Source organism: Gymnoscopelus microlampas (genome assembly GCF_963454915.1).
Source record: "Gymnoscopelus microlampas genome assembly, chromosome: 13".
NCBI classification, from domain to species: domain Eukaryota; kingdom Metazoa; phylum Chordata; class Actinopteri; order Myctophiformes; family Myctophidae; genus Gymnoscopelus; species Gymnoscopelus microlampas.
In genome coordinates this window covers 18,954,787-18,980,159 of record NC_139950.1, presented here as the reverse complement: position 1 = coordinate 18,980,159, position 25,373 = coordinate 18,954,787, and the positions used below count along the sequence as shown (strand labels likewise).

At 43.3% G+C, this 25,373-nt stretch overlaps 1 protein-coding gene across 7 annotated transcripts in view; it reads left to right on the top strand.

The window, feature by feature from the left end:
• The window catches only part of cul9 (cullin 9), a 67,997-nt gene that overhangs the window by 3,526 nt on the left and 39,098 nt on the right, over positions 1–25,373 (top strand). For 3 of the 7 annotated variants that reach the window (XM_084076916.1, XM_084076921.1, XM_084076920.1), the window contains exons 2-16: positions 986–1,488; positions 2,520–2,775; positions 11,153–11,307; positions 11,957–12,230; positions 12,687–13,096; positions 14,362–14,503; positions 15,332–15,528; positions 16,146–16,326; positions 17,326–17,550; positions 17,837–18,050; positions 18,743–18,944; positions 20,859–21,049; positions 22,320–22,516; positions 23,697–23,827; positions 25,140–25,199. In XM_084076916.1, the coding sequence (XP_083933042.1) occupies positions 991–1,488; positions 2,520–2,775; positions 11,153–11,307; positions 11,957–12,230; positions 12,687–13,096; positions 14,362–14,503; positions 15,332–15,528; positions 16,146–16,326; positions 17,326–17,550; positions 17,837–18,050; positions 18,743–18,944; positions 20,859–21,049; positions 22,320–22,516; positions 23,697–23,827; positions 25,140–25,199 (3,333 nt within the window). In that variant the 5' untranslated portion in view covers positions 986–990. The remainder of the gene's footprint in view (positions 1–985; positions 1,489–2,519; positions 2,776–11,152; positions 11,308–11,956; positions 12,231–12,686; positions 13,097–14,361; positions 14,504–15,331; positions 15,529–16,145; positions 16,327–17,325; positions 17,551–17,836; positions 18,051–18,742; positions 18,945–20,858; positions 21,050–22,319; positions 22,517–23,696; positions 23,828–25,139; positions 25,200–25,373) is intronic. The other 4 variants (XM_084076917.1, XM_084076918.1, XM_084076922.1 and 1 more) reach the window with 4 other exon arrangements.

The window sequence follows — 25,373 nt, the reverse complement described above, 5'->3', positions numbered from 1 at the left end:
TATATTCCATCACACAATGGTGTCACTTGCCTATAGGAACTGATTCACAACGCAAGTGTGTTGCAGTGCGGGCTTGTAGATCAGTTCTTTTAAGTCGTTCGACCGAGTACAAATTAATGGCTGTTCAGTCCACTCCAATCCTTGAATTATCCCTATGAAGATGACTCTAATGATAACGATGTGAGCATCCATATTGATAAACGGCAGGTTCTGTAAACATATTGAGTGATGTGTTGAACGTGATGCCCTGTAAATTTGAATGGATTTTGATTGACTGTCAGTGTTTATATCATTTGTCAAATTGCTCAGGAAGTGTCAGATCCCAGCTATATCGTTCACCACTGTCTTCATTATGTTCTGCCATCCAGTAGGTAGAGATAGAACGGTTTATATAAGAGTTTTTCCCCCTTCATTTTCCTCAAATCTAGCTAATTTGACACTGTGTTATGTTAATTCTTCATTATTAATTACTTACGTTGCATAAGCGTGTTCAGGTTCTATTAAATAAGTATTTTTAATTACTAAATTACTTGGCGGGGGCGTCCAATCTGAAGCTGAAGCTAGCTTTACTATAATTTGCCCAGGGTCCGCAGAGAGTTGTCCCGTGGTCCGGTCATGGACCGCGGTCCGTCTGTTGAGTAAACCCCTGGTTTATAATGATCTTTATAGTTATTGTTGGTGTGGACGGCCCTTTTGGCTTTTACCACATGAACCCTAGCATCGCTATTCTGGGGCCGAACGAACACTAGCCGATCTACAAGATTGGCTATTTTCTGCAAAGAGATTTGGTGTCGAGGGAAAGCAGGAGCAGACCTAGTATAGAGCCCTGGTTTCTGCCCGACAGCGACGATGTATAGCTACAATTTAAAATGACACGGATGCTTTCCCGGAGTGAATGGGTTAAGCACCTGACTGGCAGAGGTGATCGTATTGTTTTTTATTAATAATTCTCCTATCGTCTGCTCCCCCCCCCCCCCCCCTGCAGCCGGCATGGCGGGTGAGCGCCGCAACGGGAACCTGCTGGTGCAGCTGGGCCCGCGGCTGCAGGCCTACCCAGAGGAGCTGCTGCGACAGAGGAGGACCCACGACGGACACACCGAGTACCTGGTCCGCTGGACCCTGCTCACCCTGGACGAAGACCCCGCCGGCTGTTCCGGCTCCGGGGGGGTGGGCGGCGTGGGCTCCTGCGACAGCGGCGGGGTGGTGGGGGGTGTGGGCGGAGGGGTGGGAGGGAGCTCGGGGGGCGTGGGGGGCAGCGGCGGGGGCGGGGGGTCGGGCAGCTCGTCGACGGCCGGGGAGAGCAAGGCGGAGAGCATCCTGATGTGGATGTCCACAGAGGACGTGTACGCCAACTGCCCCACCCTGCTGGGGAAGAAGAGGAAAGTGGAGGGAGGAGCCAGGAGGGAGAGGGAGGAGGAGGACGACGAGGAGGCGGAGGGAGGTCGGAGGTCGGGCGCGGAGTTCCCGACGAACGTCACCTTCGACGAGGTGGGACTGCCCTGTCACATACACACATATTTATCTGATATTAGCTGTACCTGTGGGATTATTTGTTTTTTTTGTGAACCATACACACAGTGTGTGTGGCTGACGGTGCACAATTAACTTTTTTTTAATGAGTGAAAAGTATATCCATAGATTTGATGGCTGTTGTTAAAAGCTTACAATCCAGTTTTATGTCCATTGTCTTCCGTCTTATGTCCAGGGTCTAAATGTCTCAATGGAAGAGTAGGGAGACCACCTCCAACCACTGCACATGTACTAGTCATATTGTATTAACATACTATTCCATACAGATTTGTTTAAATAACATTTTAGTTAAATAAACCCCAGATCGTAGCTTTAAACCCTCCCCACTCATAGGTGGGAGCTGATCATCATCATTATCATCATCCGTTTTTACATCTGGGGACTCCCTATCCAGGACAGGCTTCAGACGCGCCCCCTCGTTGATATTATGTTGATGCCATTTAGAAGAAAAAACCTGCATTATTTACTTTGCTGCTGACATTGAATACTTTAGTCCTCAATGTAAGCAGCACGTGGTACAGTAAGACATTAAAGCTAAAAGGATAGGATAACACAAAAAAGTCCTGGGGACTTGTTCCCATTGTGGTCCTATGTATTCAATGAATCAACATAGCATACAAAATTAACACTATAATACATGTCATCAGCAAATACAAAAGAGATGGGAAAATTACGTTTACTTCCCCTTGTGGTCTCCAGATAGATTTTTCAGTCCAATTTTGAAAGAAACCAGTGGTACACATCCTTTAATGGATGGTGTCAGGGCATGCCACATTTTGGTGGCAGAGCAGTAGAATGAGAATTTTCCCATGTTAAGTATCGTTTTTATCGGGCAGAAATATCTCCATATTTTATCTTTTTGTGTTTTTTCATAAATTAAAGGCCTACATCATCACACAAAAGCATCAAAAGACAGTTTTAGACATAAGAGGTTTCCACCCGACCGAGACGATATACTGTATGTACTTTTTACTCCTCTGAACACCCAGGGTGAGCTGTCGGACATGAAAGGGGACGTGAAAAGCCTAGTGCTGCGCGCCCGCAAGCAGATGAGCAAGAAGAACGACTTCTCCATCCACCACACCATCCACGTGCTGAGTGCCTACGCCGCCATCGGCTCGCTGGTGGGCGAGTTCAAGGAGACGGGAGCGTTGGACCTGCTAATGGAGCTGCTCTGTAACAAGGAGAGACAGACCAGACGCAGCGCGGGCAAGATGCTGCGGGCACTGGCGTCGCATGACGCAGGTATGACATCATCACACCCACCAGTTAGTTACGTTATTACATCACACAAACACCGCCATGACTTCATTTGAAAACGCACAAGTATCAAAGGAAACTTAGCTGTAGTGTACGCACATCGACTAGTAACTCCTATGACCTGAAGAATTTCCACAGCGCATCTAAACGTTGTCAGTTATTTTGTAATAAAGAAGTGCCTTTTACGTGCTTTGGTGTGCGGGCTCTACCTTTTTGAACGAAATCGTATATATCAACAAATCGACACGAAACATTTCAAATATATATTTTTTAATCGTCTAAATTGATTAGTCTGATTAACCTTGTGTTATACTTCGTTGTACAGTAGGCTACAATGATGGCGTGGAAAATCTTTTTTCTAGTAACCGCTTATTAATTTATTTGCCTTTGAGGCAAAGGTTTAAAATAATCGTGATATTGATTTGAAGTCATATCTCCCAGACCTGCGTCACATGATACGTTTTACATCCCATGACTCCTTGTTGCAGTTTTCAAGAATTAAAAAGATATTTCAAACATTTTTCAAGAGAATTTCATAATGTTTTTAAAAAATCTAAGAAATTCCAACGCGATGCATTGTGAGCTTGTAGATTTGCTATTTTCACTAGTTTTTGTCCCAGGTAGACATCAAATTTCTCTTTTTTTGGGTCGAGCTTAAAAGTTTGGGAACCGCTGCTGTAGATGGCAGGATCACAACCAAAAGTTCTAAACTATTCCTTGTAACGTACAACAGCTATAAAATGAGTGAAATGCAAATGTTCCCAAACGATTCCAACTCAGGAAGTAAAAACAGGAAGTGTACTGTAATAAGTGTCTTCTCTCGGAGCTGGAGAGAGGACACACACAGTGACTCACTGTCAGCGTTGCCAGATCTTGTGAAAGAAACAAGCAACCAGGTCTTGCAAAACGAGCTCAAAAGAAGCAACTAGGCTACGTGAGCACTTTAAACCTATATACTGTATACATCGGCTATTTGAAAATAGCAGACGTGTGTGCTTGTAGATCTGCTATTTTCAAAAAATCTTGAAATAAAATGTGGAATATTTGGAAGATTTTTTAAACATTACAACAACACAAATCTGGCTCCATGGCACAAAACATTTTCAGATGGGGGGTTGGGGTAAAATACACATTAATTTGCGGGTCCATGACTTGAAAATATTTGAGAACCACGTGGTTTAAAGGTTTTTATTTTTTAAGCAAGCCCAAAGAAGCAATTAAACGTTACAAAGAAGCACAGAAAAACGCAACCCGCAACTAGCAATATTTATAAGCGACTTTACAGAGAAACAAGCCCAAAGTAGCTTACAATAAGTGGACATGGCAACACTGCTCACTGGGTTTATGTGTAAACTCGTATCAATGTAAGATACACAGTTATTCCACAGTTATTTCCCTACGGCCCGCAGAGATATGAGCGTCTGAGACCGTTGGCTGCTCTGTCCATGTAATCCAGGCTTTTAACCACGTAAGGGAAAAGCTTTCGGATGCTGGGGTGGTTAACCACTTCCAGCCTGGCCTCCCTATTAGCACACACAAGCGCACAATGCATCAACCTGTGCACTTTTAGTTTAGGCTATTTTCGATATTCAACATATGATGAATTATATATATATAGGACTTAAGTTGTTAACATCTCTCTGAACGCAGAGGGGGGAGAGACTGTGAGATTAATGTACTTCTATTTGTTTCAATGCTGTATTCCTACACATAACTCTCTCTCAAGATAAACGTGGAGGTTTTAAGTGAAGGAAAAACACAACTATGGAGTATGAAACACTAATGTCGTCTCCACACATACTGTGTACAGTGATGTCCTGATGGCCAGAGTTTTCTTGCTGCAGAGCTCAACCTTGTGTGGGACGGTTACTCTGTGTAGAAGGGGGTTGTTGCAGTGCACTGGGGGCTAGAATGGGTTTGTAGCATTCATGGTGCAGTGCACCCTTCCTCCTCAACCTGCTTCTTCTATCTGTGACGCTGCTGCATGACTCGCCTAATGGACACGACACTGCTGCTTAGTTTTCTACTTGACCAACTTCAGTTTTTGACTGGGATATCCAGTCCGACAATCACACGTCCTGAGATTGATGGCAACGCAGGCAGATTCCCGCGACCTTTTTATGATTGGCAATTGACAGCCAATGGATCTGTCGTCATGGTTTCAGCCCCGCAGGCTATGGGATCTCTCTAGCTCACACACACACGCGCAAACGCACAACGGCACAGAGACCACATAGCTCTCAGGTCTAAGCTAGTCCCTGATGAGACGGATAGACTGGATTTATAACAACGCTGTGGTAACATAACAATAACTTCATGCTAAAAGGAGAGTTTCTGTCTCTTGTGTGAGTGGATGGATGGTGATTCATGATTTATTTAATCCTTATAAATAAATGTATGTGGTGCAGACAGTGCATTAAGCCAGCAGAAGATGTTGGACCTATAAGTGCATCAGTTTGACATAAAGCAACGTCTCCCTTTATCTTAACGTTCTGGAATGAAAACATATCTAACATATCTCACATAATTCCCACAGCGTTCTTCGCTCTACTCTTTCTAGTTTAAAAATAAACTTCTTTCTGTGGCATCTATTCTGGTTCTACCGCTTCCCTCCCTCCATGTCAGTTTGAAGCTTGTTTGAAGGTGTGTGTGTGTGTGTGTACACATGGATTAAAGTCGAGTCGCCACGACTGATAGCAGTCATTTGGTTTCCATACAAGTCAGCATGTCTTCTTTGAAAGCATGTCACGCACCGAAAATAGCAGATCGGCTATTTTTGCCTATTCGTTATTTTAAGATTAAAGAGTATTTGAAATGGTCAAACTAGCAATAGAATCATCAGATCTGAAGCATCTTCCATGAACATGAATGGTCTCAGAAATATCATAAAAGCAAAGGTCAAAGCCTCAATCTAGTGTGATCTCTTCAACTGGTTGGCTCTATGTAGAACAGCAGCAACATAGGTTTAGCTTTAGAATGATAATACCTAAACATCATTACATTTTCAGTCAGGATATTTTATTTTGCTTAATTCCATGGGTACAGTATACTGTAATGTATATATTTGGTGTATACTTCCCTCATCCAGTCATACAGAGGAATGTAACAGTGACCTGATTAGAACATTTTTGCAAATCTTTGAATATATATATCCATTTTTAACTCAAATCTTTGCTTCTAGGGGTCCATGGAACTAAATATTTTGAGATGGAGGGGTCTGCGGACAAATGCATATAAATGTGGGTGGTCCTTGACATAAAAACGTTTAAGAATCACTGATATTATAGCAACATAAGTTAAAAAGAAGGAAAAAAAAGAACTGTTTGGATTTAGAGAAGGGTGGGGATGCTGAGTTCAATGGCGTTGATTTTGTACTGCTTGAAATGCATACTTGATTCCATGTGGAAAATCAATAAAAATGTAATGATAAAAAAAAAGTGTTTGATTTAGAAGACATTTATAGAATCCCAGGCCAGAAGCAAAGATTTAAAAATTTAGTTAAAAATGTTTGCTTTAAAAAAACATATATATTCAAAGATTTGCACAAAATTTCCCCCCAAAATAGCAGATCTACAAGCTTATAGCGTGGCACTCGGTGCCGCGCTACTGTCATGTGATAAAGGGCATTAATTAACAAACTTAAGTGAAAAAAATCTAATTTGAAATTTGGAGATAATAGTTAATGCCCGACAGCAACTACATATTTGTTGTGTGTTTAGACACGGAGAGTAGTACTTCAATCACCCAGTCCATACAGAGGAATGTAACAGTGGCGTGGTGGTTAAACACGTTTGCATTAGAAGAACAACCAGGGGTTGGATCATGTTAGTCAGGTGTGTGTATTTCCACCACTGATACCGATAGCAGAGCTTACTGCTTGTTTTGACATAAGCATTCTCACAACCTGCTTCCAGGGACCTGAATGCTGGAATGCAGCCAACAGAACACAGGGCTGATTAAATGTCCCATTGTTGAACTATTGCACTTTAGTGTGACCATAATCAAATACGAATGTAATTGCACGTCATAACGTCTCTTGTCGGGTGGAAACCTCATATGTCCAAAACTGTTACTTTTCATGATTCAAATTAAAAAATACCAAAAAACAGCTGGTAGACTAGCTCAAAATGCGTCACTAAGCGCTGCGTTTCGAGTTTGTTGATCTGCTACTTTAGATGTGTCTTGTGTGGCGCAGAAATAGAGCAGGCAGACTGGGTAGTACTGTATGTTGTATGTTCTGTTATTTTTTTTCTCCACTGACTTGAAAGTAAGAAATTGAAGTTGATCTGCTGTTGTTGTTTTGATAGAAGGAGAATGGTGTGTTAGTTTGGTGTGATTGTTTTGACTTTCACAACAAACAGGAAGTGTTTTTGTTGAAGATCTGAGTGCTGTAGAACAGTGATTCCCAAACGTTTGAGCTCCAGACACAAAAGAGAAATGTAGTGTCTGTAGTGTCCGGGACGTTACAAACATACTTTATACTCAATTCATCACTTCATCGAGTCCCATTTCAGAAATAGTGAAAATGGCATATCTACCAGCTCATAATGCATCACATAGCGGCACATTGGGAGCTTGTAGATCAGCTACTTTTAGAAATTTGTGAAGAAATGGGGGAATAAATCTTCTTTTTTGCTCATTTCTGAAATTTCTTTGGAAAATGTTCCAATTTCTTTAAACATTTTTCAAAATCTTTTAAAATATAAATTAAAGTATATATGGCAAGCGTGACTTGAAAATGGGATCCTGACCCATTGTTTGGGAAACACTGCTGTACAATGTTTGGTGGCACTGGGTGATGTCATGGAGATGACGAGGCATGCCAGGAAACGCATGCAGATCGTTGACTTTGTTTGATGAAACATTTGACGGGTACATCAGTGGTGTGTTCTACCGTGTTACGCTATATACGTAGTATGGCGTGCAGAATTCTTTGAAAAAAGGCGTAGCCCTATTCTAACCATTTCATTCATTGACCACGTGCAAGAGTAACCACGACCACGTGCATGTTGAGTATATCGTATGCCCTCCGAAAAACCTAGAACACACCACTGCGGTAAATCATCAGTGGATGTTGTTTTTGTGAAACAGTTTTGATTTCTTCTACCAGACAAATAGAATTATAGCACCATATGGCGTATCCCATACTGTATCTGCTGTGTTGTGCTCCTTGTTAGCAGATGACAAGGAGCACAACAAAGTTATTTTTTGTCTAGCTATATGTGAGAGGATACGGTTCAACTTTCACACCGTTCACCTAAGCAAAACGGAGCCGTTCTGTTGAACATAGTTTCTTAATTTAACCAGGCAAGGCAGGATTAAGAACAAGTGCCACAACTGTGGCCACAACTGTGACCTGGCAAAGGGCAGGGCCTCTTTAGGGAGAGGGGTAAAGGGGGCTAAAATAAACCAATCAGGTTAAAACAATAAAAACAACACAATATAATTGTCAGAAAACAGTTAAAGCAATAAAAATGCATTATTGCAGAGCCGAATAGACAACAATAAGGGCTAACTGTCTGAACAGCAGCATTTGTCTTTAACTCTTTAACTGCCCGAGTTAAAACATCGTCTATAGCTGCCCTTGCCAGCGATTTTGTTGTGATCACGTGATTTCTGGGTGCACTCTTCATCCTCATCATCATAATCATTCACAGGCTTCGGAAGAGCGCCCTCTATCGTAAACCACTGAAAACACCACATGACGTTAATCTCGTCATTGGCGGTGTGAGCTTTGGTGAAAAATGACGTTGGCAGTCAATGAGTTTAGAATGGGGTGCAGTGGTAAAATGCCTGCCCACCACTGCAGAGGTAGGTTCGAATCCACCGTGGTGCATCCGGCTTTGTCGAGCGTCTATACAAACACAATTGGCCCGTGTTCGGAGGAGGGAAGCCGGGCGGTGAGTGTTGGGCGGGAGAATTAGGACGAAAAGGCTCTACGTCCTCCCGGTGAGGGCTCCTCACTGGCATGTGAGTCAGTAGGATACAACAGCAGTGACAGCACACAAATGTGTGTGGGGACGAATGAATTGGCTTGACGACTAAATTGGGGAGAAAAAGGGGTAACATTTCGTAGAAATTATCATGTTTTCCATATGTAATTTCAGTCCCTGGCTGCAGTGGATTGAAATGGCAACAAACCTTAGGTACAGACAGAGTTAGTTTTTTGGGACCTTCAACAGAATCGAGGCTTAAAGTTTCATCATCAAAAACATCTGACCTCTGTAGACCCAACAGGGGTAATGATTGTGTTCTTGTCTGGGACAAGTCTGTTTGTGTGTGAGAGGACTCATCTTTTCCCTTTTGCCGAGAAGACACGTCACCATCCTCGTTGTTTTCCCTCTGGGTTACCTACTGTAGCAGCAGCCATGTGATTGTGTGAGGGAGGAAGCATCTGTATGAATGGATGACATAAGACGGCATGTCGTGTATGCTTGTTACACACATTTAGGCCACTAAGACCGGGAAAGCATCTGTCATTTTAGATTTCTTTGGCTATTCAAAAATAGCAGATCTACAAGTGGATAGCAGATCATCCAAGAAGACATTTGTAGAATCCCCAGAAGCAAAGATTTGAGTTAAAATGTTCGCTTTAAAAAAAATATATATATTTAAAGATTAGAGAAAATTGTCCACATGTGGTAGAAGCTCACTATGAGCTATGACCAATTGATTTAGTTGATGTGTTGTTGATATAAGAAAGAAATATATATCGTCTCTGTCGAGTGGAAACCTCATATGTCCAAAATATTAAAAAACAGCAAAAGTAGCAGATCGACAAGCTCAAAACGCGTCGCTTCGCACCGCTTTTCGAGCTTTTAGATCTGCTACTTACAATACTTTTGTGTGATGTTGTAGTATGATCAAGTAGGGCATTAAATAAAAAAAGAACACAAATAGTTAAAATATGGTGATATGAGACTTCGGCCCGACAGCAATGATTTATATAATAATAAAAAAAAAAGTGCTTCTTCTCGATTATTCGGTTAAAAGTAGGTTAGGTTATTCGTAAATATCAGTTTTGATTTTGGGTTAATTGCCTGTTATAAAAGCATCAAGTAGAGATGAACAGCAACATCTCTGTTGGGGTTAAAGACAGGAGGACAATTGTTATTGAGGCTCATGGCCCTCATGGCTCAGTTTTTGGCGGTGACTACACATGATAGTAAGCATGATACCATCTGTGTCATCATGACTATGCACAATAATAAAAGGCAATGAGTCTGTTACCCTATTTCAGTGGTTCTCAAACTGTGGGTCGGGACCCCCAGAGGAGTCCCCAAATTATTTTTGGGGGTCCCCCAGATGATTTGCAACATTGTTTTCTCACTCAACAGTCAACAAACCAACATGTCCGCTTATTTCTAAAGTGTCAATTTAAGGACTTTTAAGACCTTTTAATACCTCTAAAACTTTTCTTTTTTTAAACCTTGGCAAATATTAGAGGCAGCAATTGTGAAAATAGCAGCTACTGTATTTTCACAATGGAACTGAGTCAAACTAAATGTAATGCCTCAACTCCTACAATTCCAAGTGCTTGTCAGGGTCGGGGGTCCCCAGTTAAAATATGATTATTTTGGGGGTTGTGGCCTGAAAAGGTTGAGAAGCAAGGCATTATTTGACAGAAATCTATTATTTCTGAACATTTAGTCAACAAAAATGTCTATTAAGCTTGAGTTAATGGACCCAATTAACAAAATGAAAATGGCAAGTGGTGCAAATGCAATGGTGTACAGTAGCAGTACAAATTGGGCTGTAATACAATGTCTTGTTAGCTCAGTCGGTAGAGCACTCACCTTTGGACCTCAAGGTCATGGGTTCGATTGCGGGCACTGCTAATTCAGCGTATGAGTAGCACGGCTTGGGTGCGGCGGGTTGTGCGGTAATTACTGGGAGCTGATGGTAGGTGTTGGGCTCCACCTCAGCAATCCCATCTCCAAGGCGTCTAGCCAGCGCATTAAGACAGGGATAGACTGCCGTGTTCTCAGCTGATACCAACAATAAGTATCCCTGACCTACTTAAAGCTTAACCGCTAAGCTAACGCGGCTAACCGCTCCGGTGGCTCCTCAGGGTCCCGTCCCGGAGCCGAGGAGGACGCCCGGGCGGCCCTGTTGGGGTTTTAAAACTTGAGGCCAGGGTCCGGACAGGGCCTATCGGAGCTACCGCCGGACCACTTAGCTAAGCATCTAGCTAAGCTCTCGCTCGTTTCGTACCGCGGCGACATCAAAGCCTCCCGTTCGCTCCGAGCGAGCTGAAAAACGCTCGCTCCTTTCTCAATTTTTACTGATTTTCCACATTTACTGCAACATTAACAGCAGATAGAATTGGACCTCCTGAACATTCTCTCCTTCTCTCTCCCAGGGAGTCGAGCCTACGTGCTTCTGTCTCTGAGCCAGCAGGACGGCATAGAGCAGCACATGGACTTTGACAACCGCTACACTCTGCTGGAGCTGTTTGCTGAAACCACATCCTCAGAGGAGCATGGGATTTCCTTTGAAGGCATCCACCTCCCACAGGTAAACACCACTGCAACATCCATTCATTTGACCGCATAAACGCTGTAACATCCATTCATTTATCTGGATAAACACTGTAACATCCATTCATTTGACCGCATAAACACTGTAACATCCATTCATTTATCTGGATAAACACTGTAACATCCATTCATTTATCTGGATAAACACTGTAACATCCATTCATTTAACTGGAAAAACTGCACCATCTAGTTATTTAAAGCACATTGACACTTTGGTAGAGGTTTGGGGTTGTGTACTTACCTTGCCATGATGTACTGCAACTCCTAATATTAGCGAGATATCTCCAATAGTTGAAAATCCGGATCCGTAGTCAACGTAAAATCAACGTGAACATGCATCATTAAGTTTTTCACCAAAACGAATGTCAGGTAACTAGGTAAATATATCTCCGTTGTGGAATTAAAACATTATCCCTAATTTTATGGTGATGCCCCACTGGATGCATTCATAAATGCATCAAAGCTTTACAGTCACACAGGCTCAGAAATGCTGAAGCCTATAGCAGTTGAACTAATACATAAAAATCGATACCAATATTTTCCAATATTAAATTTGTATGTTAACATGGGGGGGGGGGCATCTCTAAGTAAAACTGATGTCATGTAAATGTGTTCTACGGTCTCAGATTCCAGGGAAGCTGTTGTTTTCCCTGGTAAAGCGTTACCTGTGCGTGACGTCGCTGATGGACAAGCTCTCCAGCTCTGAGCGACAGGACAAAGGCCCCTCCCCTTCCTCCTTCCCCTCCTCCTCCTCCACGTCGCCTCCCTCCTCGGAGCAGTTGCGTCTCCAGAGGGAGTTTGACTTCACCATGGCCATGGCCAATCTCATCTCAGAGCTAGTGCGGGTCATGGGCTGGGACCGCAACCGCATGTTGCTCCACCCCTCTGCCAGCCTTGCAGGTAGGTGCTGCCCGCAGCTATCTTGCCACTTAGGACCACTTATCTTGCATGCTGCCTCTACCCCTTATGCCTAAACCTATTTGTAATGTTTTACTATCTTGTAAAACATTATAAAATAGTTCAAATAGCTGATCTACATCGACACGTTGTGAGCTTGTAGATCGGCTATTTGAACTATTTTAAAATGTTTCTTAAAATAGTAAAAAATGCCTAAAAGGTTTAGGCATAAGGGGTAAAGGCAAGGTAGGGCCCCTATTCTTATCGATTAACTGTTTTGATGAATCTGCGACGCGTTGTTGTGAGCTTGTTGATCGGTTATTTTCAGCAAAAGCTTTCCCCACAAAATAATGGGAAAACAGAAAATACACTAGTATAGAGCCCTGAGGGACTCCGGTCATTCAACCATATAGGGTTTAAGTGGTTAAGTAACTTGTCGCAACCCTCCCTGTCGTGTAGGCACAGGAGGGGGCGTGTTGTCATCAGAGGAGCGAGGGGAGGACCAGTGTCAGACGCATCCCGCCAGGTCGCGCTCCATCTTCCAGCTCCGCTTCTCCTCCGCCTCTCCCTCCATGTCGTCCATCAACGTGGGCGCGCCGCCCGTCGGCGCCTCCGGCTCCTCCTCCTCTGCCTCGGCCTCCGGTTCCGGCGCCGCCGCCTCCCAGGCCAAGAAGAAGCCGGTGACCACGGCCGGCGGCAACGGCTTCAAGACCCGCACAGACTTTGCGAGCCGCTCGGCATACGTGGAGTACGTCCAGGACCACCTGAAGAGTGGCATGATGGTCCGCATGCTGGAAGACTACGAGGAGGTCAGCGCCGGAGACGTGGGCGACTTCAGATACAGTAACGATGGCTCGCCACCTGTACAGGTATTATTATTATTATATTACCGGTAGTGGCACAGTAGCGATGGCTCACCACCTGTACAGGTATTATGAATAATATATCAGTGGTACAGCAGCAATGGCTCGCCGCCTGTACAGGTATATCTGCCATATGTGCATCCAGCATCAGCATCCATGTTGATGTCCTAAAATATCCTAGTATGCCGTTATTTAGTGACCAGTACACAGGTGTCCAGTAACTGGTCAGTGTCACCCTTCAGGTGTCATCATGTTTCATCATTCTTAATATAGCAGTTCAAGAAGACAGTGATGAAGCAATCTCCTAGTAGGCCTGTCACGGTTATTACACAATTGCCTAATCGCAATTATTTGAGATATTCGCAAATATTTTTTGCATAATCGTTATGATCGTAATTATAACAGTAATTATTTAAATGTTCTAAAATAGTTGAAATAGCAGATCTACAAGCTCAAAATTTGTTGTGATGCAGCACGTTTTGAGCTTGTAGATCGGCCATTTCCATTATGAATGTGTTTTTTCCAAGTATAAAGTTATAAAAGAATGTATGTTCTTTGTCATATCAGCCCTGTGCAACTTTCGTTTATGACGCCTAAAGGGCCGAACAGAAATGTAGTTTTAAATTCATAATGTTCTAATGTTCAATGACAGAAACGGAATTAAATAGTTAATTGCCATTATTTGAGTGACAATTAATCATCAAGTAAAATGTCATAACCGTCACAGCCCTATCTCCTAGTCTGTAATCTTCCATATCACCGCATGTTATCGAAATTCCCTAACAATAGGACATTTCATTTCTCTACAAAAAACATAAAAAGATGAAATATGGATAACATGAGGTTCATGCCCGACATCGACAACGTTTTGAAGATGGATAGAAGTCACAGGAGGTAGATAGCTGATGAGATTGTATCCCAGGCCAGCGGGGATACATCATGTGACTGTTTTTGTAGTTGGAAAAAAAGATTTTTAGAGTTGGAGTTAGACTTACAATTAGAAAAGGATTCAGTTTGGGGTTAATGATTAGGATGAGGTATTTATGGGTTAGTTTTAGGGGAGTTATGCCTTATTCATACTTGGTTGCGCTGCTTATGTCGTGCACCGATTGCCGATCTACAATACATGTTGTGGGCTGCTATTTTTCAGCTTTAGGCTTATTTGTTAAAAATGGCAAATTCTATTTAAAAATGGCATTCATATAATCACTTTCTTAAAATGTTGATGTCCTCACAAGTTTAGCAATACAAACCTGTGTGTTTGGGTTTAGGTACACTGGAACTCTCTGTCCAGAACCTACTGGGTCCACTGGCACATGGTGGAGATCCTGGGCAACGGGAACGCTGCTCAAGCTGAGAAGGAGACCCAGGAGAAAGCCTCCTCGCTGACAGAGACACTCAAACTCAACACTGGTAAGACTTACTGTTAGAACACAACACATGCTGTCCTCCTCACGTCATTCCAAAGCATTTTCTCATCTCACCAGGAGAAAAGCCTGGTAAAGAACTACAGCTCAAAGTGTCTATAGTACGGGACTTCTGTTGTGTATATATGTACGTACTTCCCCTGAAAGCTATATCTTTTTCGACCAGTCACGACGCGGTTTTCACAACGGGGCATGTAAAAAAATCTGCACAGCATCAACGCAACTTCCTTGCGCGGTACTTCCTGTACTTCTGATAGACACTTGGAGTGGCAGTTCTTGCCCAGCGTACTGTAAAAATATCCAGTTAAAAAAAAGTACACTCACGTTATGCCCAGTCACTATACTGCACCCTAGATGTTCCACTTTACTAAGGCTAAGAGGGGCCGGACAGCGGGCGGGACTTGACAAAGGGTCAATTACTGGCCTAATGCGACCTCTGAACCCATACTGTCCTTGCTAAAATGATAACACAAAAAAGTCCTGGGGACTTGTTTCCATTGTGGTCCTATGTATTCAATTCATAGAATAACAATAACACAATAAAGCATATCATCAACAAATAAAATACGCTATACAGTATGTACAAAGGAGAAAAGGGAAACAATGTCCAGCTCCTTTCTATGGGAAAATGTTGTTCACCTCCCCTTGTGGTCTCCTAATAGATGGATTTTCAGGCCTCAGCTAGAACTACAGTACTTTCTACTACTACTGTGAGAGGTTCTGCTGTCTTCGGTATGAGTCTACCCCACTGGTGATCACCTGGTTTCCTCTCTCTGTGTGTGTCGTATGTGTGTGTGATGTGTTTGTGCACAAGCAGTGAGCCAGACGTTTTTCTCCAAACCTCCCGGCGGTCTGTACACTCTGCCCTACCTGTGTGAGGAGGGGTCCCAGGCAGAGGCCCCTAGCCTCAGCAGAGCAGAGTGGTGGGAGCTGCTGTTCTTCATCAAGAAGCTGGAGCCCAAGCAGCAGCAGGAGGTCACCAGCATCATACAGCAGAAGCTGCAGGATCAGGTAAGGACCGCCTCCATACCGGAAACCATCCGTTTCATGCTGCCACACGTTGTGGGTAGGTTTGGGATCCTTTAGGACAGGGGTCTTCAAAGTTTTTCAGGCCAAGGACCCCTTAGCTGAGAGAGAGATGAAGCAGGGACCCCCACTACTGCACATATTGGTCATGGATTCATGTTAAATGTGTGTTTTCAAATATTTAACGACTTAAATCCTCAATACTTTGTAAATTTGACCTTTGGCTCGGTACTTGGTCTGCTCTTTTTTCCCCTCCCTGTACACTAAACCTCATATATAATATATATAAATACATAAAATAGCCAATCTCCAATCAAACCGAATGCAAACAAAAATATCTACAAGCTCACAACGCGTCTGCTTGTGGATATTTTCGGCTAATGTTCCCCCCAGAATAGGGATGCTAGAGTTCAAGTGGTTAATGTAAACATAAAAAGTCCCTATCACACAGAGATTTGTCTAATCTAAAAACCTAAAATGACACGGATGCGTACCTGGATTGAATGGGTTAACCGTTCACTGTAACCCCTGAGAGTGTACATTGGTGTGATTGGCAGACTACAGCAATGAACACATTCATAATTCCCTCTCCTCTCCTGCAGTACTCCTTTCTGGATGACAGCGGTCTGATCAGTGTGTGTGTTCCAGTGGAGTTGGCCAGGGTGCTGCTGCTCTACCTGAGGCAGCACCTCCCCTCCTCCTGCCTCCCTGACCTCCTGTGCTCCCACTGCTACGCCAAACACCGAGGAGACACCGCAGGCCTGGAGCTGCCCAACCCGATGGGTGAGATTCCACACGCTGTGACACTTTCAGGCAGAAACCTTATATCTCCACTTTTCACAGTTTTGTTTTTGTTCAAGATTTCAGGGGCAACCCATTTAGACCTGGAACACCTATACGTTTTTATACCTTTCAATTCGGGAACGCCTCTGTGTCACTTAAGTTGTTGCTACATATATATATAGTAACATACATTTTTTAATACAAAGTTTTTCATAAAACTTAGGTCAGAATTTAGAAGGCGTGTTTAGAATTCGCCTCAGGTCTAAGGTCTGGGTTAAATAATAAAATACTTCTCATTTCAACGTTTTAGTTTTTTTTGTAAATGAATGCCCTACTTTGTCACACTACAGTATCACACAAAATCAGCAAAAATAGCTGCCTACAAGCTCACGCGTGTTGTGAGCTTGTAGATCGCCTATTTTTGAAAAGATGTACAGTGAAAGTGGTTAAGTGTGTCTCTTGGTTTCATAAACATTAAATTAAAAGATGTGTTTGTATTAGTCACTAAAGGTCTCTGATTTACTACGTTAGATCCATTGGAACACAGGTTCTTTTCCCATTTTCTGAAAAGTAACAGTTTTGGACGCTGGCTGTCAATTCAATTCAATTCAAAGGGCTTTATTGGCATGAGAAAACATACGTTTACATTGCCAAAGCAAAAAGCACAATACAACAATACAGCAATACAATCAAAACAAAAAATGTACATTTGAAAGTCAGAATCTTCAATAGATCTGTCACTGAGTGTCTTAATTTGTCCACCAGAGGGGGCTGAAGAGACTATGCATTAGGGTTGCAACTATCCTTTATCTTCTTAGCCATTATTCTATCCATTACTACTTTGATTGATAAAATAATCAAAAAGTGCGAAAATCTAAAATGTTTCTAGATAATACTTTTTTATGTATCGTTTCTTTTTGTGTAGTTTTGTAAATTAATGCCCTACTTGATCATACTACAGCGTCACACAAAATGTCTTAATTTGTGTGTGTCTCCCAGCAGAAGGCTCCTCTGGGACGGGAGGAGCACCAGGCACCTCCTTCTCTTCAACCAACACCTCGTCCTCCTCATCGGAGTCGTCATCCTCCTCAAACGTGGCGTCCAAGAAGGCCAACAAGGACGTCCTCCCAGGAGACTCTGGCTGTGGCAGTCCAGACACAGAAGGTGAACTACCAGCCGAGGACGAGTCCACCCACCCCCAAGATCTGGAGGAGAAGATGAGAGGTACCACTCTTTTTCCTTCTAGGGTTGGTTCCAGTTCCTTAACGATCCCCTCTTAACGGTCCGATTCCTTAACGGTTCCCTTTAACGATTCCTATAAGGGGTCTGTAACTCTGAGAGAGTACAAATGGAACCAAGTGGACCTTACTTTTCAACGATTTTGGTAAATTTGTGACAGATTTCATATCCACCCGAATGATTAGGTTTATGTATGAAATACTGACATGTCTTCTCCTTCCTCTCCTCTCCCCTCCCTTCCTCTCCTCTCCTCTCCTCTCCTCTCCTACAGTCTTCGCCATAGTGAGGCTGCAGCCTCAGAGTAAGAAGACGTGCGTGGAGAAGATTGCGGAGGTGATGGACCTCCTGAAGAAGCACGACTCCTCCCTGCAGCACGACACCTCCCTGCAGCTCGCGGCCATGCGGACCATGCTGCAGCTCCTGGAGTTTGAGGGAGGAGGTCAAGGCCAGGAGAGGATCCGGTCCGACTCCCCTCAGAGCATCCGGTAAGAGGAGGAGGACACAACACCACACTAAAGCAGTCATTCTAAAACCGCTTTAATTTCAAGGATGCCCCAGTTTGATATCTTCGCTGTTGGGCAGAAACCTCTTATCTCTGTATTCTAACTTTTTGTGTTTTTTCGTAAATGAATGCCGTACTTGATCATACTACAGTGTCACACAAAAACACGAAAAGTACCAGATCCACAACCTCGTTTTGAGCTTGTGGATCTGCTACTTTTGCTATCTTTGAATTTGAATCCTGCAAAGAAACAGTTGTAAATCCTCTTTAGCCACATGACAAATGAATCAAAGATAACGAAGATGGTGACGTTCTGTTGTAGTTCCCGAGGTGTCACTACTATACCCACTTGGCGTGACTATCACTTCAACCAGTTGACTGAGAGAGGAGGCCAGGGTGTGTGGTGGCCAGAGAGGTGTGTTGTGATACAGGAAGTAAAACAAAGTCCTGTCCACCAAAGAAAGCTTGGCACAATCCATCCTACCACAACAACACAGTGCAGATAGAAACATGATGACGTCTGGCTACTCGCAGCTGGCTACACTATTGTTGTCAAAATCTAAAGACACACCTGTATTCATAGCGGAAGCAGATATACAAGCTCACAACTCTCCTCTCTTCTTATCTTCCATCCTCTCCTCTCCTCTCCTCTCCTCCTGTCTGTCCCAACAACAGAGACAAGCTAATAAAGCTGTTGGTGGAGCTGCTCAGCGATCAGCGTCAAGAGATCGTGACCTCCGCCCTGCGGCTCACGTACCAGCTCATGGTCAGACACGAGTGGCGGGTGTCCTTCGCCACGGAGGGCGGAGTCAAAGCCATCTTGTCCTGCATGCAGGAGTTCTCCAGCGCAACACAGCTGCAACAGATAGCGCTGGCGGTGAGTCAAATCAACCTGTCTTAACTACTTTTCCAAAGTGAGTGTCACCCACCGCTACAACACTAGAGGAAGCGACAACAATCTGGTCCTCCCCACATTTAGCACAAAAATTCTCATTCTACTACTCGGCCACCGCAATGTGGAATGCCCTGACATCATCCATTAAAGCAGTGGTTCTCAAACCTTTTCATGTCAAGGACCCCCATAATTAATATGTATTTGGCCGCGGACACCCATCTGAAAATAATTTGTGCCAGGGACCCCAGAACAGTAGATCTACGCGAACCGATTAAAAGCCGCCACGTGCCAATCTCGTAGATCTACGCCAACTGTTGATATTTTGAAAATCCGCGTTAATTCGAAACACTGTGCACTTCCCGAATTTTTTGATTCCCTTCCGGTTCCGGTAGGACGACCGGAAACGAAATTAAACGGGTTCCGTTTTTTCGATCGTATCCGCTTCCTGTCTGGGATCCGGTTTTAAAGTCGATTTTCTCGGTTGTTGTTTTTCCCCTCGCTGATCACTGTCTAGCGTTCACCGCTGTAGCTTCAAGATGCCGGAACGACGCGGTTTGCACTGCTCGTCGCACACAGATCCCCTGTGTGTGTAGAACCAAATGAACGCGCATTTTTAACGGATTTAGCGAGGTCTATGGCGACATGAAAAAAACAAAAAATCACACCCTGTGTGAAGGAAGTGGTGCCTTTGGGGCGGGGCTTAACTCATTTCAGTTCGTCCCTGTTGGTGGTCTGAGTCCACTTACCAAATGTGTACATGCTGCAAACTGGAATGATGGCTGTTTAAAGGCCAGCCAATGGCCAGACAGAGGGGGCGGGGCTTAAGTAATTACAGTTCGTCCCTATTGGTGGTTTTAGTCCATGTACAAAATTTGTACTCCGTAGCATGCTGGGAACTTGAGTTATGGCTGTTTAAAGGCCAGCCAATGGGAAGACAGAGGGGGCGGGGCTTCAGCAATTCGTGCGCGTCCCGTATTGGTGGTCTAAGTCCACATACCAAATTTGGACTCGGTGGCATGCTGCAAACTGGAGTTATAGCTGTTTAAAATCCCGTGCTCATCCCGTGCTCATACGGGCGGACGGACATAACATACGCTGGGGGTCCCTGGACCCCTCTTTGATAACCAGTGGCACGTGTGGGCAATGAGAGGAGAGATGGCATAGGCAATCTCCAAGTCCGTGTGTGTGTGTGTGTGTGTGTGTGCGTGTGTTTGTATGTGTTGCTTCTTTGCCGTGCTCATCCTGGGCTCATACGGACGGACACACAGACACACAGACACACAGACAGACACACAGACACGGAGTCAAAGCCAAGTGTAGAGCGGTTGGCACCGCTAAAAACAACAATAAAACCTTGGCACTGGTGAGTACATTATGAGATTAAACTCTGGCATGGAATGTGTTAATATGCCTTGGCTGTGTTCCGAAAATATCGGAACACAGCCAAGATCTACAAGCTCACAACGCACGCGTTGTGAGCTTGTAGATCGGCTATTTTTGGAGCGCGACACCCACACCCAGCCAAGCATAAAATGACTCCCTAACATTTTCAGCTGTTTTTATTCGTTGACGAAATTGTCAGTATATTTAGTAATAGTTTTGGTCATCATAGCTTAGTTTTTAGCGGTGCCAACCGCTCTACACCTGACTTTGTCCGTATGTCCGTATGAGCCTGACGGCAAATGTCCGTATGAGCCTGACGGCAACGAAGAAACACATACAAACACACGCACACACACACACACACAGGCAAAGGCACCGCTTCCTTCACACAGGGTGTGATTTTTATTTAGTGAATAAAGGTAGTCGACGAAAAATGTGTCATAGTTTTAGTTGACGAAATGAACAAGTGCCTCCTCTACAATAAATGATCTTTGTCCCATACGGTCCAACCAGGCCCTGAAGGTGCTGACGGGTGCCAGTAAGTACGAGCTCCGTAACCTGGGTTCCAGCACTCCTCTGACGGAGTCTGGGCAGCAGGTGATGCTGGAGATCTTTGCCAGCATCGGCTCTGCCACGCCGCAGGGCTCGCCAGGCCTGCTGGGAGCCATCCCCGCTGCCATCCAACTCATGCAGAACACCAAAGGGTAATGATGGACTCTTTTTTAAATTCTTTTAACCCATTAAGACCTGAAGCCGATTCTACATGTCTCCTAAATCTCAACAGTATTCTGAAAAACGTATGTTTCTGTATCAGTGGTGCTCAATCTTTTTCATGTCAAGGACCCCCAAAATTATATGTATTTGGCCGCGGACCCCCATCAAAATATTTTGTTCTAGGGACCCCCAGAAGCAAAAATGTTCGCTTTAGAAATATATATATTTTCAAAGATTTGCACACATTTTCACGAATTTTCAAAAATAGCAGATCTACAAGCTCGTAGCGCGGCACTCGGTGCCGCGCTATGAGCTTGTATATCTGCTATTTTTGAATAGCCCAAAGTGTAAAATAATGCTTTTTTAGCTCAAATCTAAAAATGACACAGTTCCAGGTCTTAATGGGTTAACTTGTACTCATGGATTCAAGTTCTCAGTCATTACGACTGATTTCAGTCTTTTGGATTCCAAAGAAGTCAGCATGACTTCCATGGAAGCATGTTACGGAGCGAAAATAGGCTATCTACAAGCTTACAACACGTTGCTCTGCTACGCGGTGTAAGCTTGTAGATGGCCTATTTTTTGTTATTAGTTATTTTAAGACTAAAGAGTATTTGAAATGGTCAAACTAGCAATAAAATACATGTTCAATCAACCCTAATGATCTTGGATATATATATTTTTTCAAAAGCAAACTGCTTTGCTGTATGGCTACCAAAACATTATAATTGTACATATTGTGCTAATTGTATATGAAACATAAACACACATTGTGTGTGTGGGGGCTCCTTTCACGCTGATTCACAAATTGCAGATTAAAAAAAGATTTTATTATGCTTCAATTTTAATCCATGAGTACTCCACTGTACATTCACTGTCATCCCAAATAACTGGTTGATAAAAGTGGTGCAATTTCAGTCCTGAACAATTTATATATCGTCATATATACTGTGGTATAATAATCTAAAAGATATTCTATATTGTTGCTTTCGGGCAGAAACCTCTCCATTATTTAACTTTTTGTGTTTTTTTCCCCGTAAATGAACGCCCTACTTGATCATACTACATGCAGCGTCACATTGTGGATCTGCTACTTTTGCTCATTTTGAATTTGAATCCTGAAAAGTAACAGTTTTGTACATATGAGGTTTCCACCCCAACAGAGACTATATCCAACAGATCGATCGTGCAGCCAGCCAGCCAGACAGATCAATAATGGCGTGTGTGCCCGTGTGTGTGTGTGTGTGTGTGTGTGTGTAGGTGCACCTCAGCGGTGTGTAACGGCCTGTTGGTGCTCACCATGCTGATCTCCAACCACCAGAGCCTGGCGGAGCAGCTGTCGGCCTGCGACGTCAAGTCGGTGTTGACGCCGTGTCTGTCCGCCTCTCGCCCTGAGATGATGTTGGCCATCATTGCTCTCAAACACCTGTCTGTCGCTCACAAGCAGGAGAGGAAAGGTAGCGCTGCTGCTTTCTAACGCCTTTTTTATTATGTAACTACTAACTCTATTAACCCATTCAATCCGGGAACGCATCAGTGTCATTTTAGATTTTTTGCTATAACCATTATTTTATACTTTGGCTATTTATTTATTTTAAATCTTGAACATTTGTGCAAATCTTTGAATATATATATTTTTTTTTTTATATTTTTGGAACAAAACATTTTTTACCCAAATATTTGCAAAATAACATTTTTAGTTGGGGGTCCACGGCCAAATACATATCATTTTGGTGGTCCTTGACATGAAAAGGTTTGAGAACCACTGATATACAGTAGCAACATAAGTTTTTTTCAAAAAACTGTTAGGATTTAGACGACATTTGTAGAAGCGGACAAATTGCCATCTGTGATGCGTTGTGAGCTTGTAGATCTGATATTTTAGATTTTGTTATTTTAAGATGAAACTGAAAGACTAATAGAAGTGTTCAAACTAGCAATAGATTATAATAAAGAGTGAATTGGTCAAACTATCTATAGAATGCACGTTCAGAAGCATCTTCCATAAAACCCTAATGGTCTCGGATATTTCATAAAAGCAAGGGTTAAAGGGCCAAGCTGCGATTTCTTCAACTGGAATGTACACAATAGGTTTAGAAAAATATTAACTGGAATGTACACAATAGGTTTAGAAAAATATTAACAACACATCATAATTCTACATATTGTTCTAATTGTTTAGGAAACACTCCGTTTCCCAAATAACAGATTGGGACTTGGCCTAACAAAAGTTTTCGGTCATGAGATTCTATTTTGCTTTACACCATGAGTAATAGTGTTTAGGTATGTAGTAGTAGAGTTGTCGCACAGAAGTAGTAGATGAGTCTTGCTTGGCCTACTGGCAGTGTGCGCAAAAACGGTGAATGTCTCTGATCGGTACAATGGTTTCCGAGATTACCTGCATGCATGCAAACAGACATGCATACACACGGACACGGGGCTAAAACATCATAAAGGCGGCAAAATTATTAAAACATTTTAACATTTTAAAAATATAAATTTTCCCCCACAAACATTCTTTTTTTTGTGGGGTTTAAAAGCTCTGAATATATATTTAGTTTTAATGTTTTTTAAATCTATATACCCTTTGTGTGTGTGTGTGTGTGTGTGTGTGTGTGTGCGTGCGTGCGCACTCAGACTTCAGGGAGGATGTGAACCTGAAGGAGACAGAGTTCCAGATGTTGGTGTGCAGTCTGAAGGAGATGACCGCCACTAAGGAAGTCATACTGACCCTGGAACAGCTGCTGTGTGACCTCTGTGACACCCAGGTAATGATAGGACAAGTCATTCTAACCACATAAACCCTAGTGTCCCTATGCTGGGAATGTCAATTAAAATGGCCAATCTACAAGCTCTATTTTCCCTGGATCATACCTCAGTGTTGATGCCATATTGGTTCTGGTAGTACCTTGAGACTAAAACTTTTTTTTTTTTTTTTACTGTTACTCCATGTAAGATAAGGTGTTTTGGTTTGACAACCCACACTTTTTTTAAATTTATTTATCATGACATAACTGCATGTCTGGCATCTGTAACGAACCAAACCGCTCGAAAATCATTTGAACGTTCGGTAAGTTATGACGGTGTCATAATTGTCATATGTATGTATTTCCCGTTCAAATCTGTCACTGAGCCAGTCAGATGAAGCTATGGGAAAATGAATGGGAAACAGAAATGCAGCTTTCTGGAAACCCGGGACTAGTTATGTACAGAGCCTATTGTAATAATATCTGGGATTTATATAGCGCTTTTCAAAGTACTCAAAGACGCTTTACATGTGTGAGGGGCCACGGGAGTGGACAAAAAGAGAACAACTTTAAATCATTGTGGAGAGAGCAGCTACAAATGTCTGGCTTTGTATCTTCATGTCTGGCTTCCATTGAACATGAATGGTAGACTACCTATGTATGCTGTTGTCATGCACGGGGTCAGGTTTTTTTTTCATAACCCGCCCCACCACGGAACCCAACACACCCCAACCCGTCCCGCAAAACAATATATAAATCAACGACCCGGCCCATCCAGCAACCCGCAAAAAAAAAGTAGCTTACCGACCGGCTTTTCAACACACTAGCGACGTCAAGTCCGTCCATTCAATCGCTTTAGAGAGAGAGCAAGAAAGAGAGGGGGAGAGAGAGATCCCTGATGTTCTCAGTTATATGACCATATATGGGTATACCAATATATGGGCATATGGGGGGGGTCGTCTGGAGAATGTCTGAAGAGTGCAAAACTGACTGTGGAAAGTGGACAGGCTAAGTAATCAAAATGGCAGGTTTGGGGAATTGGACAGGTGTGGGGGATTTGCCAAATTAAGCTTAGGCTGCAGGGGTTACCATGGCAATCAATTGGCTCATTTGGGCCACGGCCAGAGCCTTTTCTGGCAGTTCTGGACAACTGCCTATCCGGCAGACTTGACGCTGGCACTGCACTCCCTCGGTTGTCTGTGACGTGTGTGGCGAATTTGAAGTCGGGCGGTTGAACGGTTCTCGAGATACGTGGATTACAGACATACATACAGAGCTTCGGTGCATTTATAGTAAAATAAGCAACACATTGAACACAAGCTCATGATTCCAGGAGGAGAGACGGGAAAGGAGGAGGAGAGAGGGGAGCGAGTCAAAACGGGAGAGAGAGAAGGTACCAGAATGCTTTTTATTTTTATTATTTTTTTCTTTCTTTCTGTGTTGACCCGCTCCCTTGATAATTGCATCTAAAATCTTGACCCGTCTGCTCGCCCCGCGGTTCAACCTGCGGGACCTGCGGGCAACGGTTTTGGCCCGCGCATCACTAGGGTTTCTGGGTGGTGTGTCC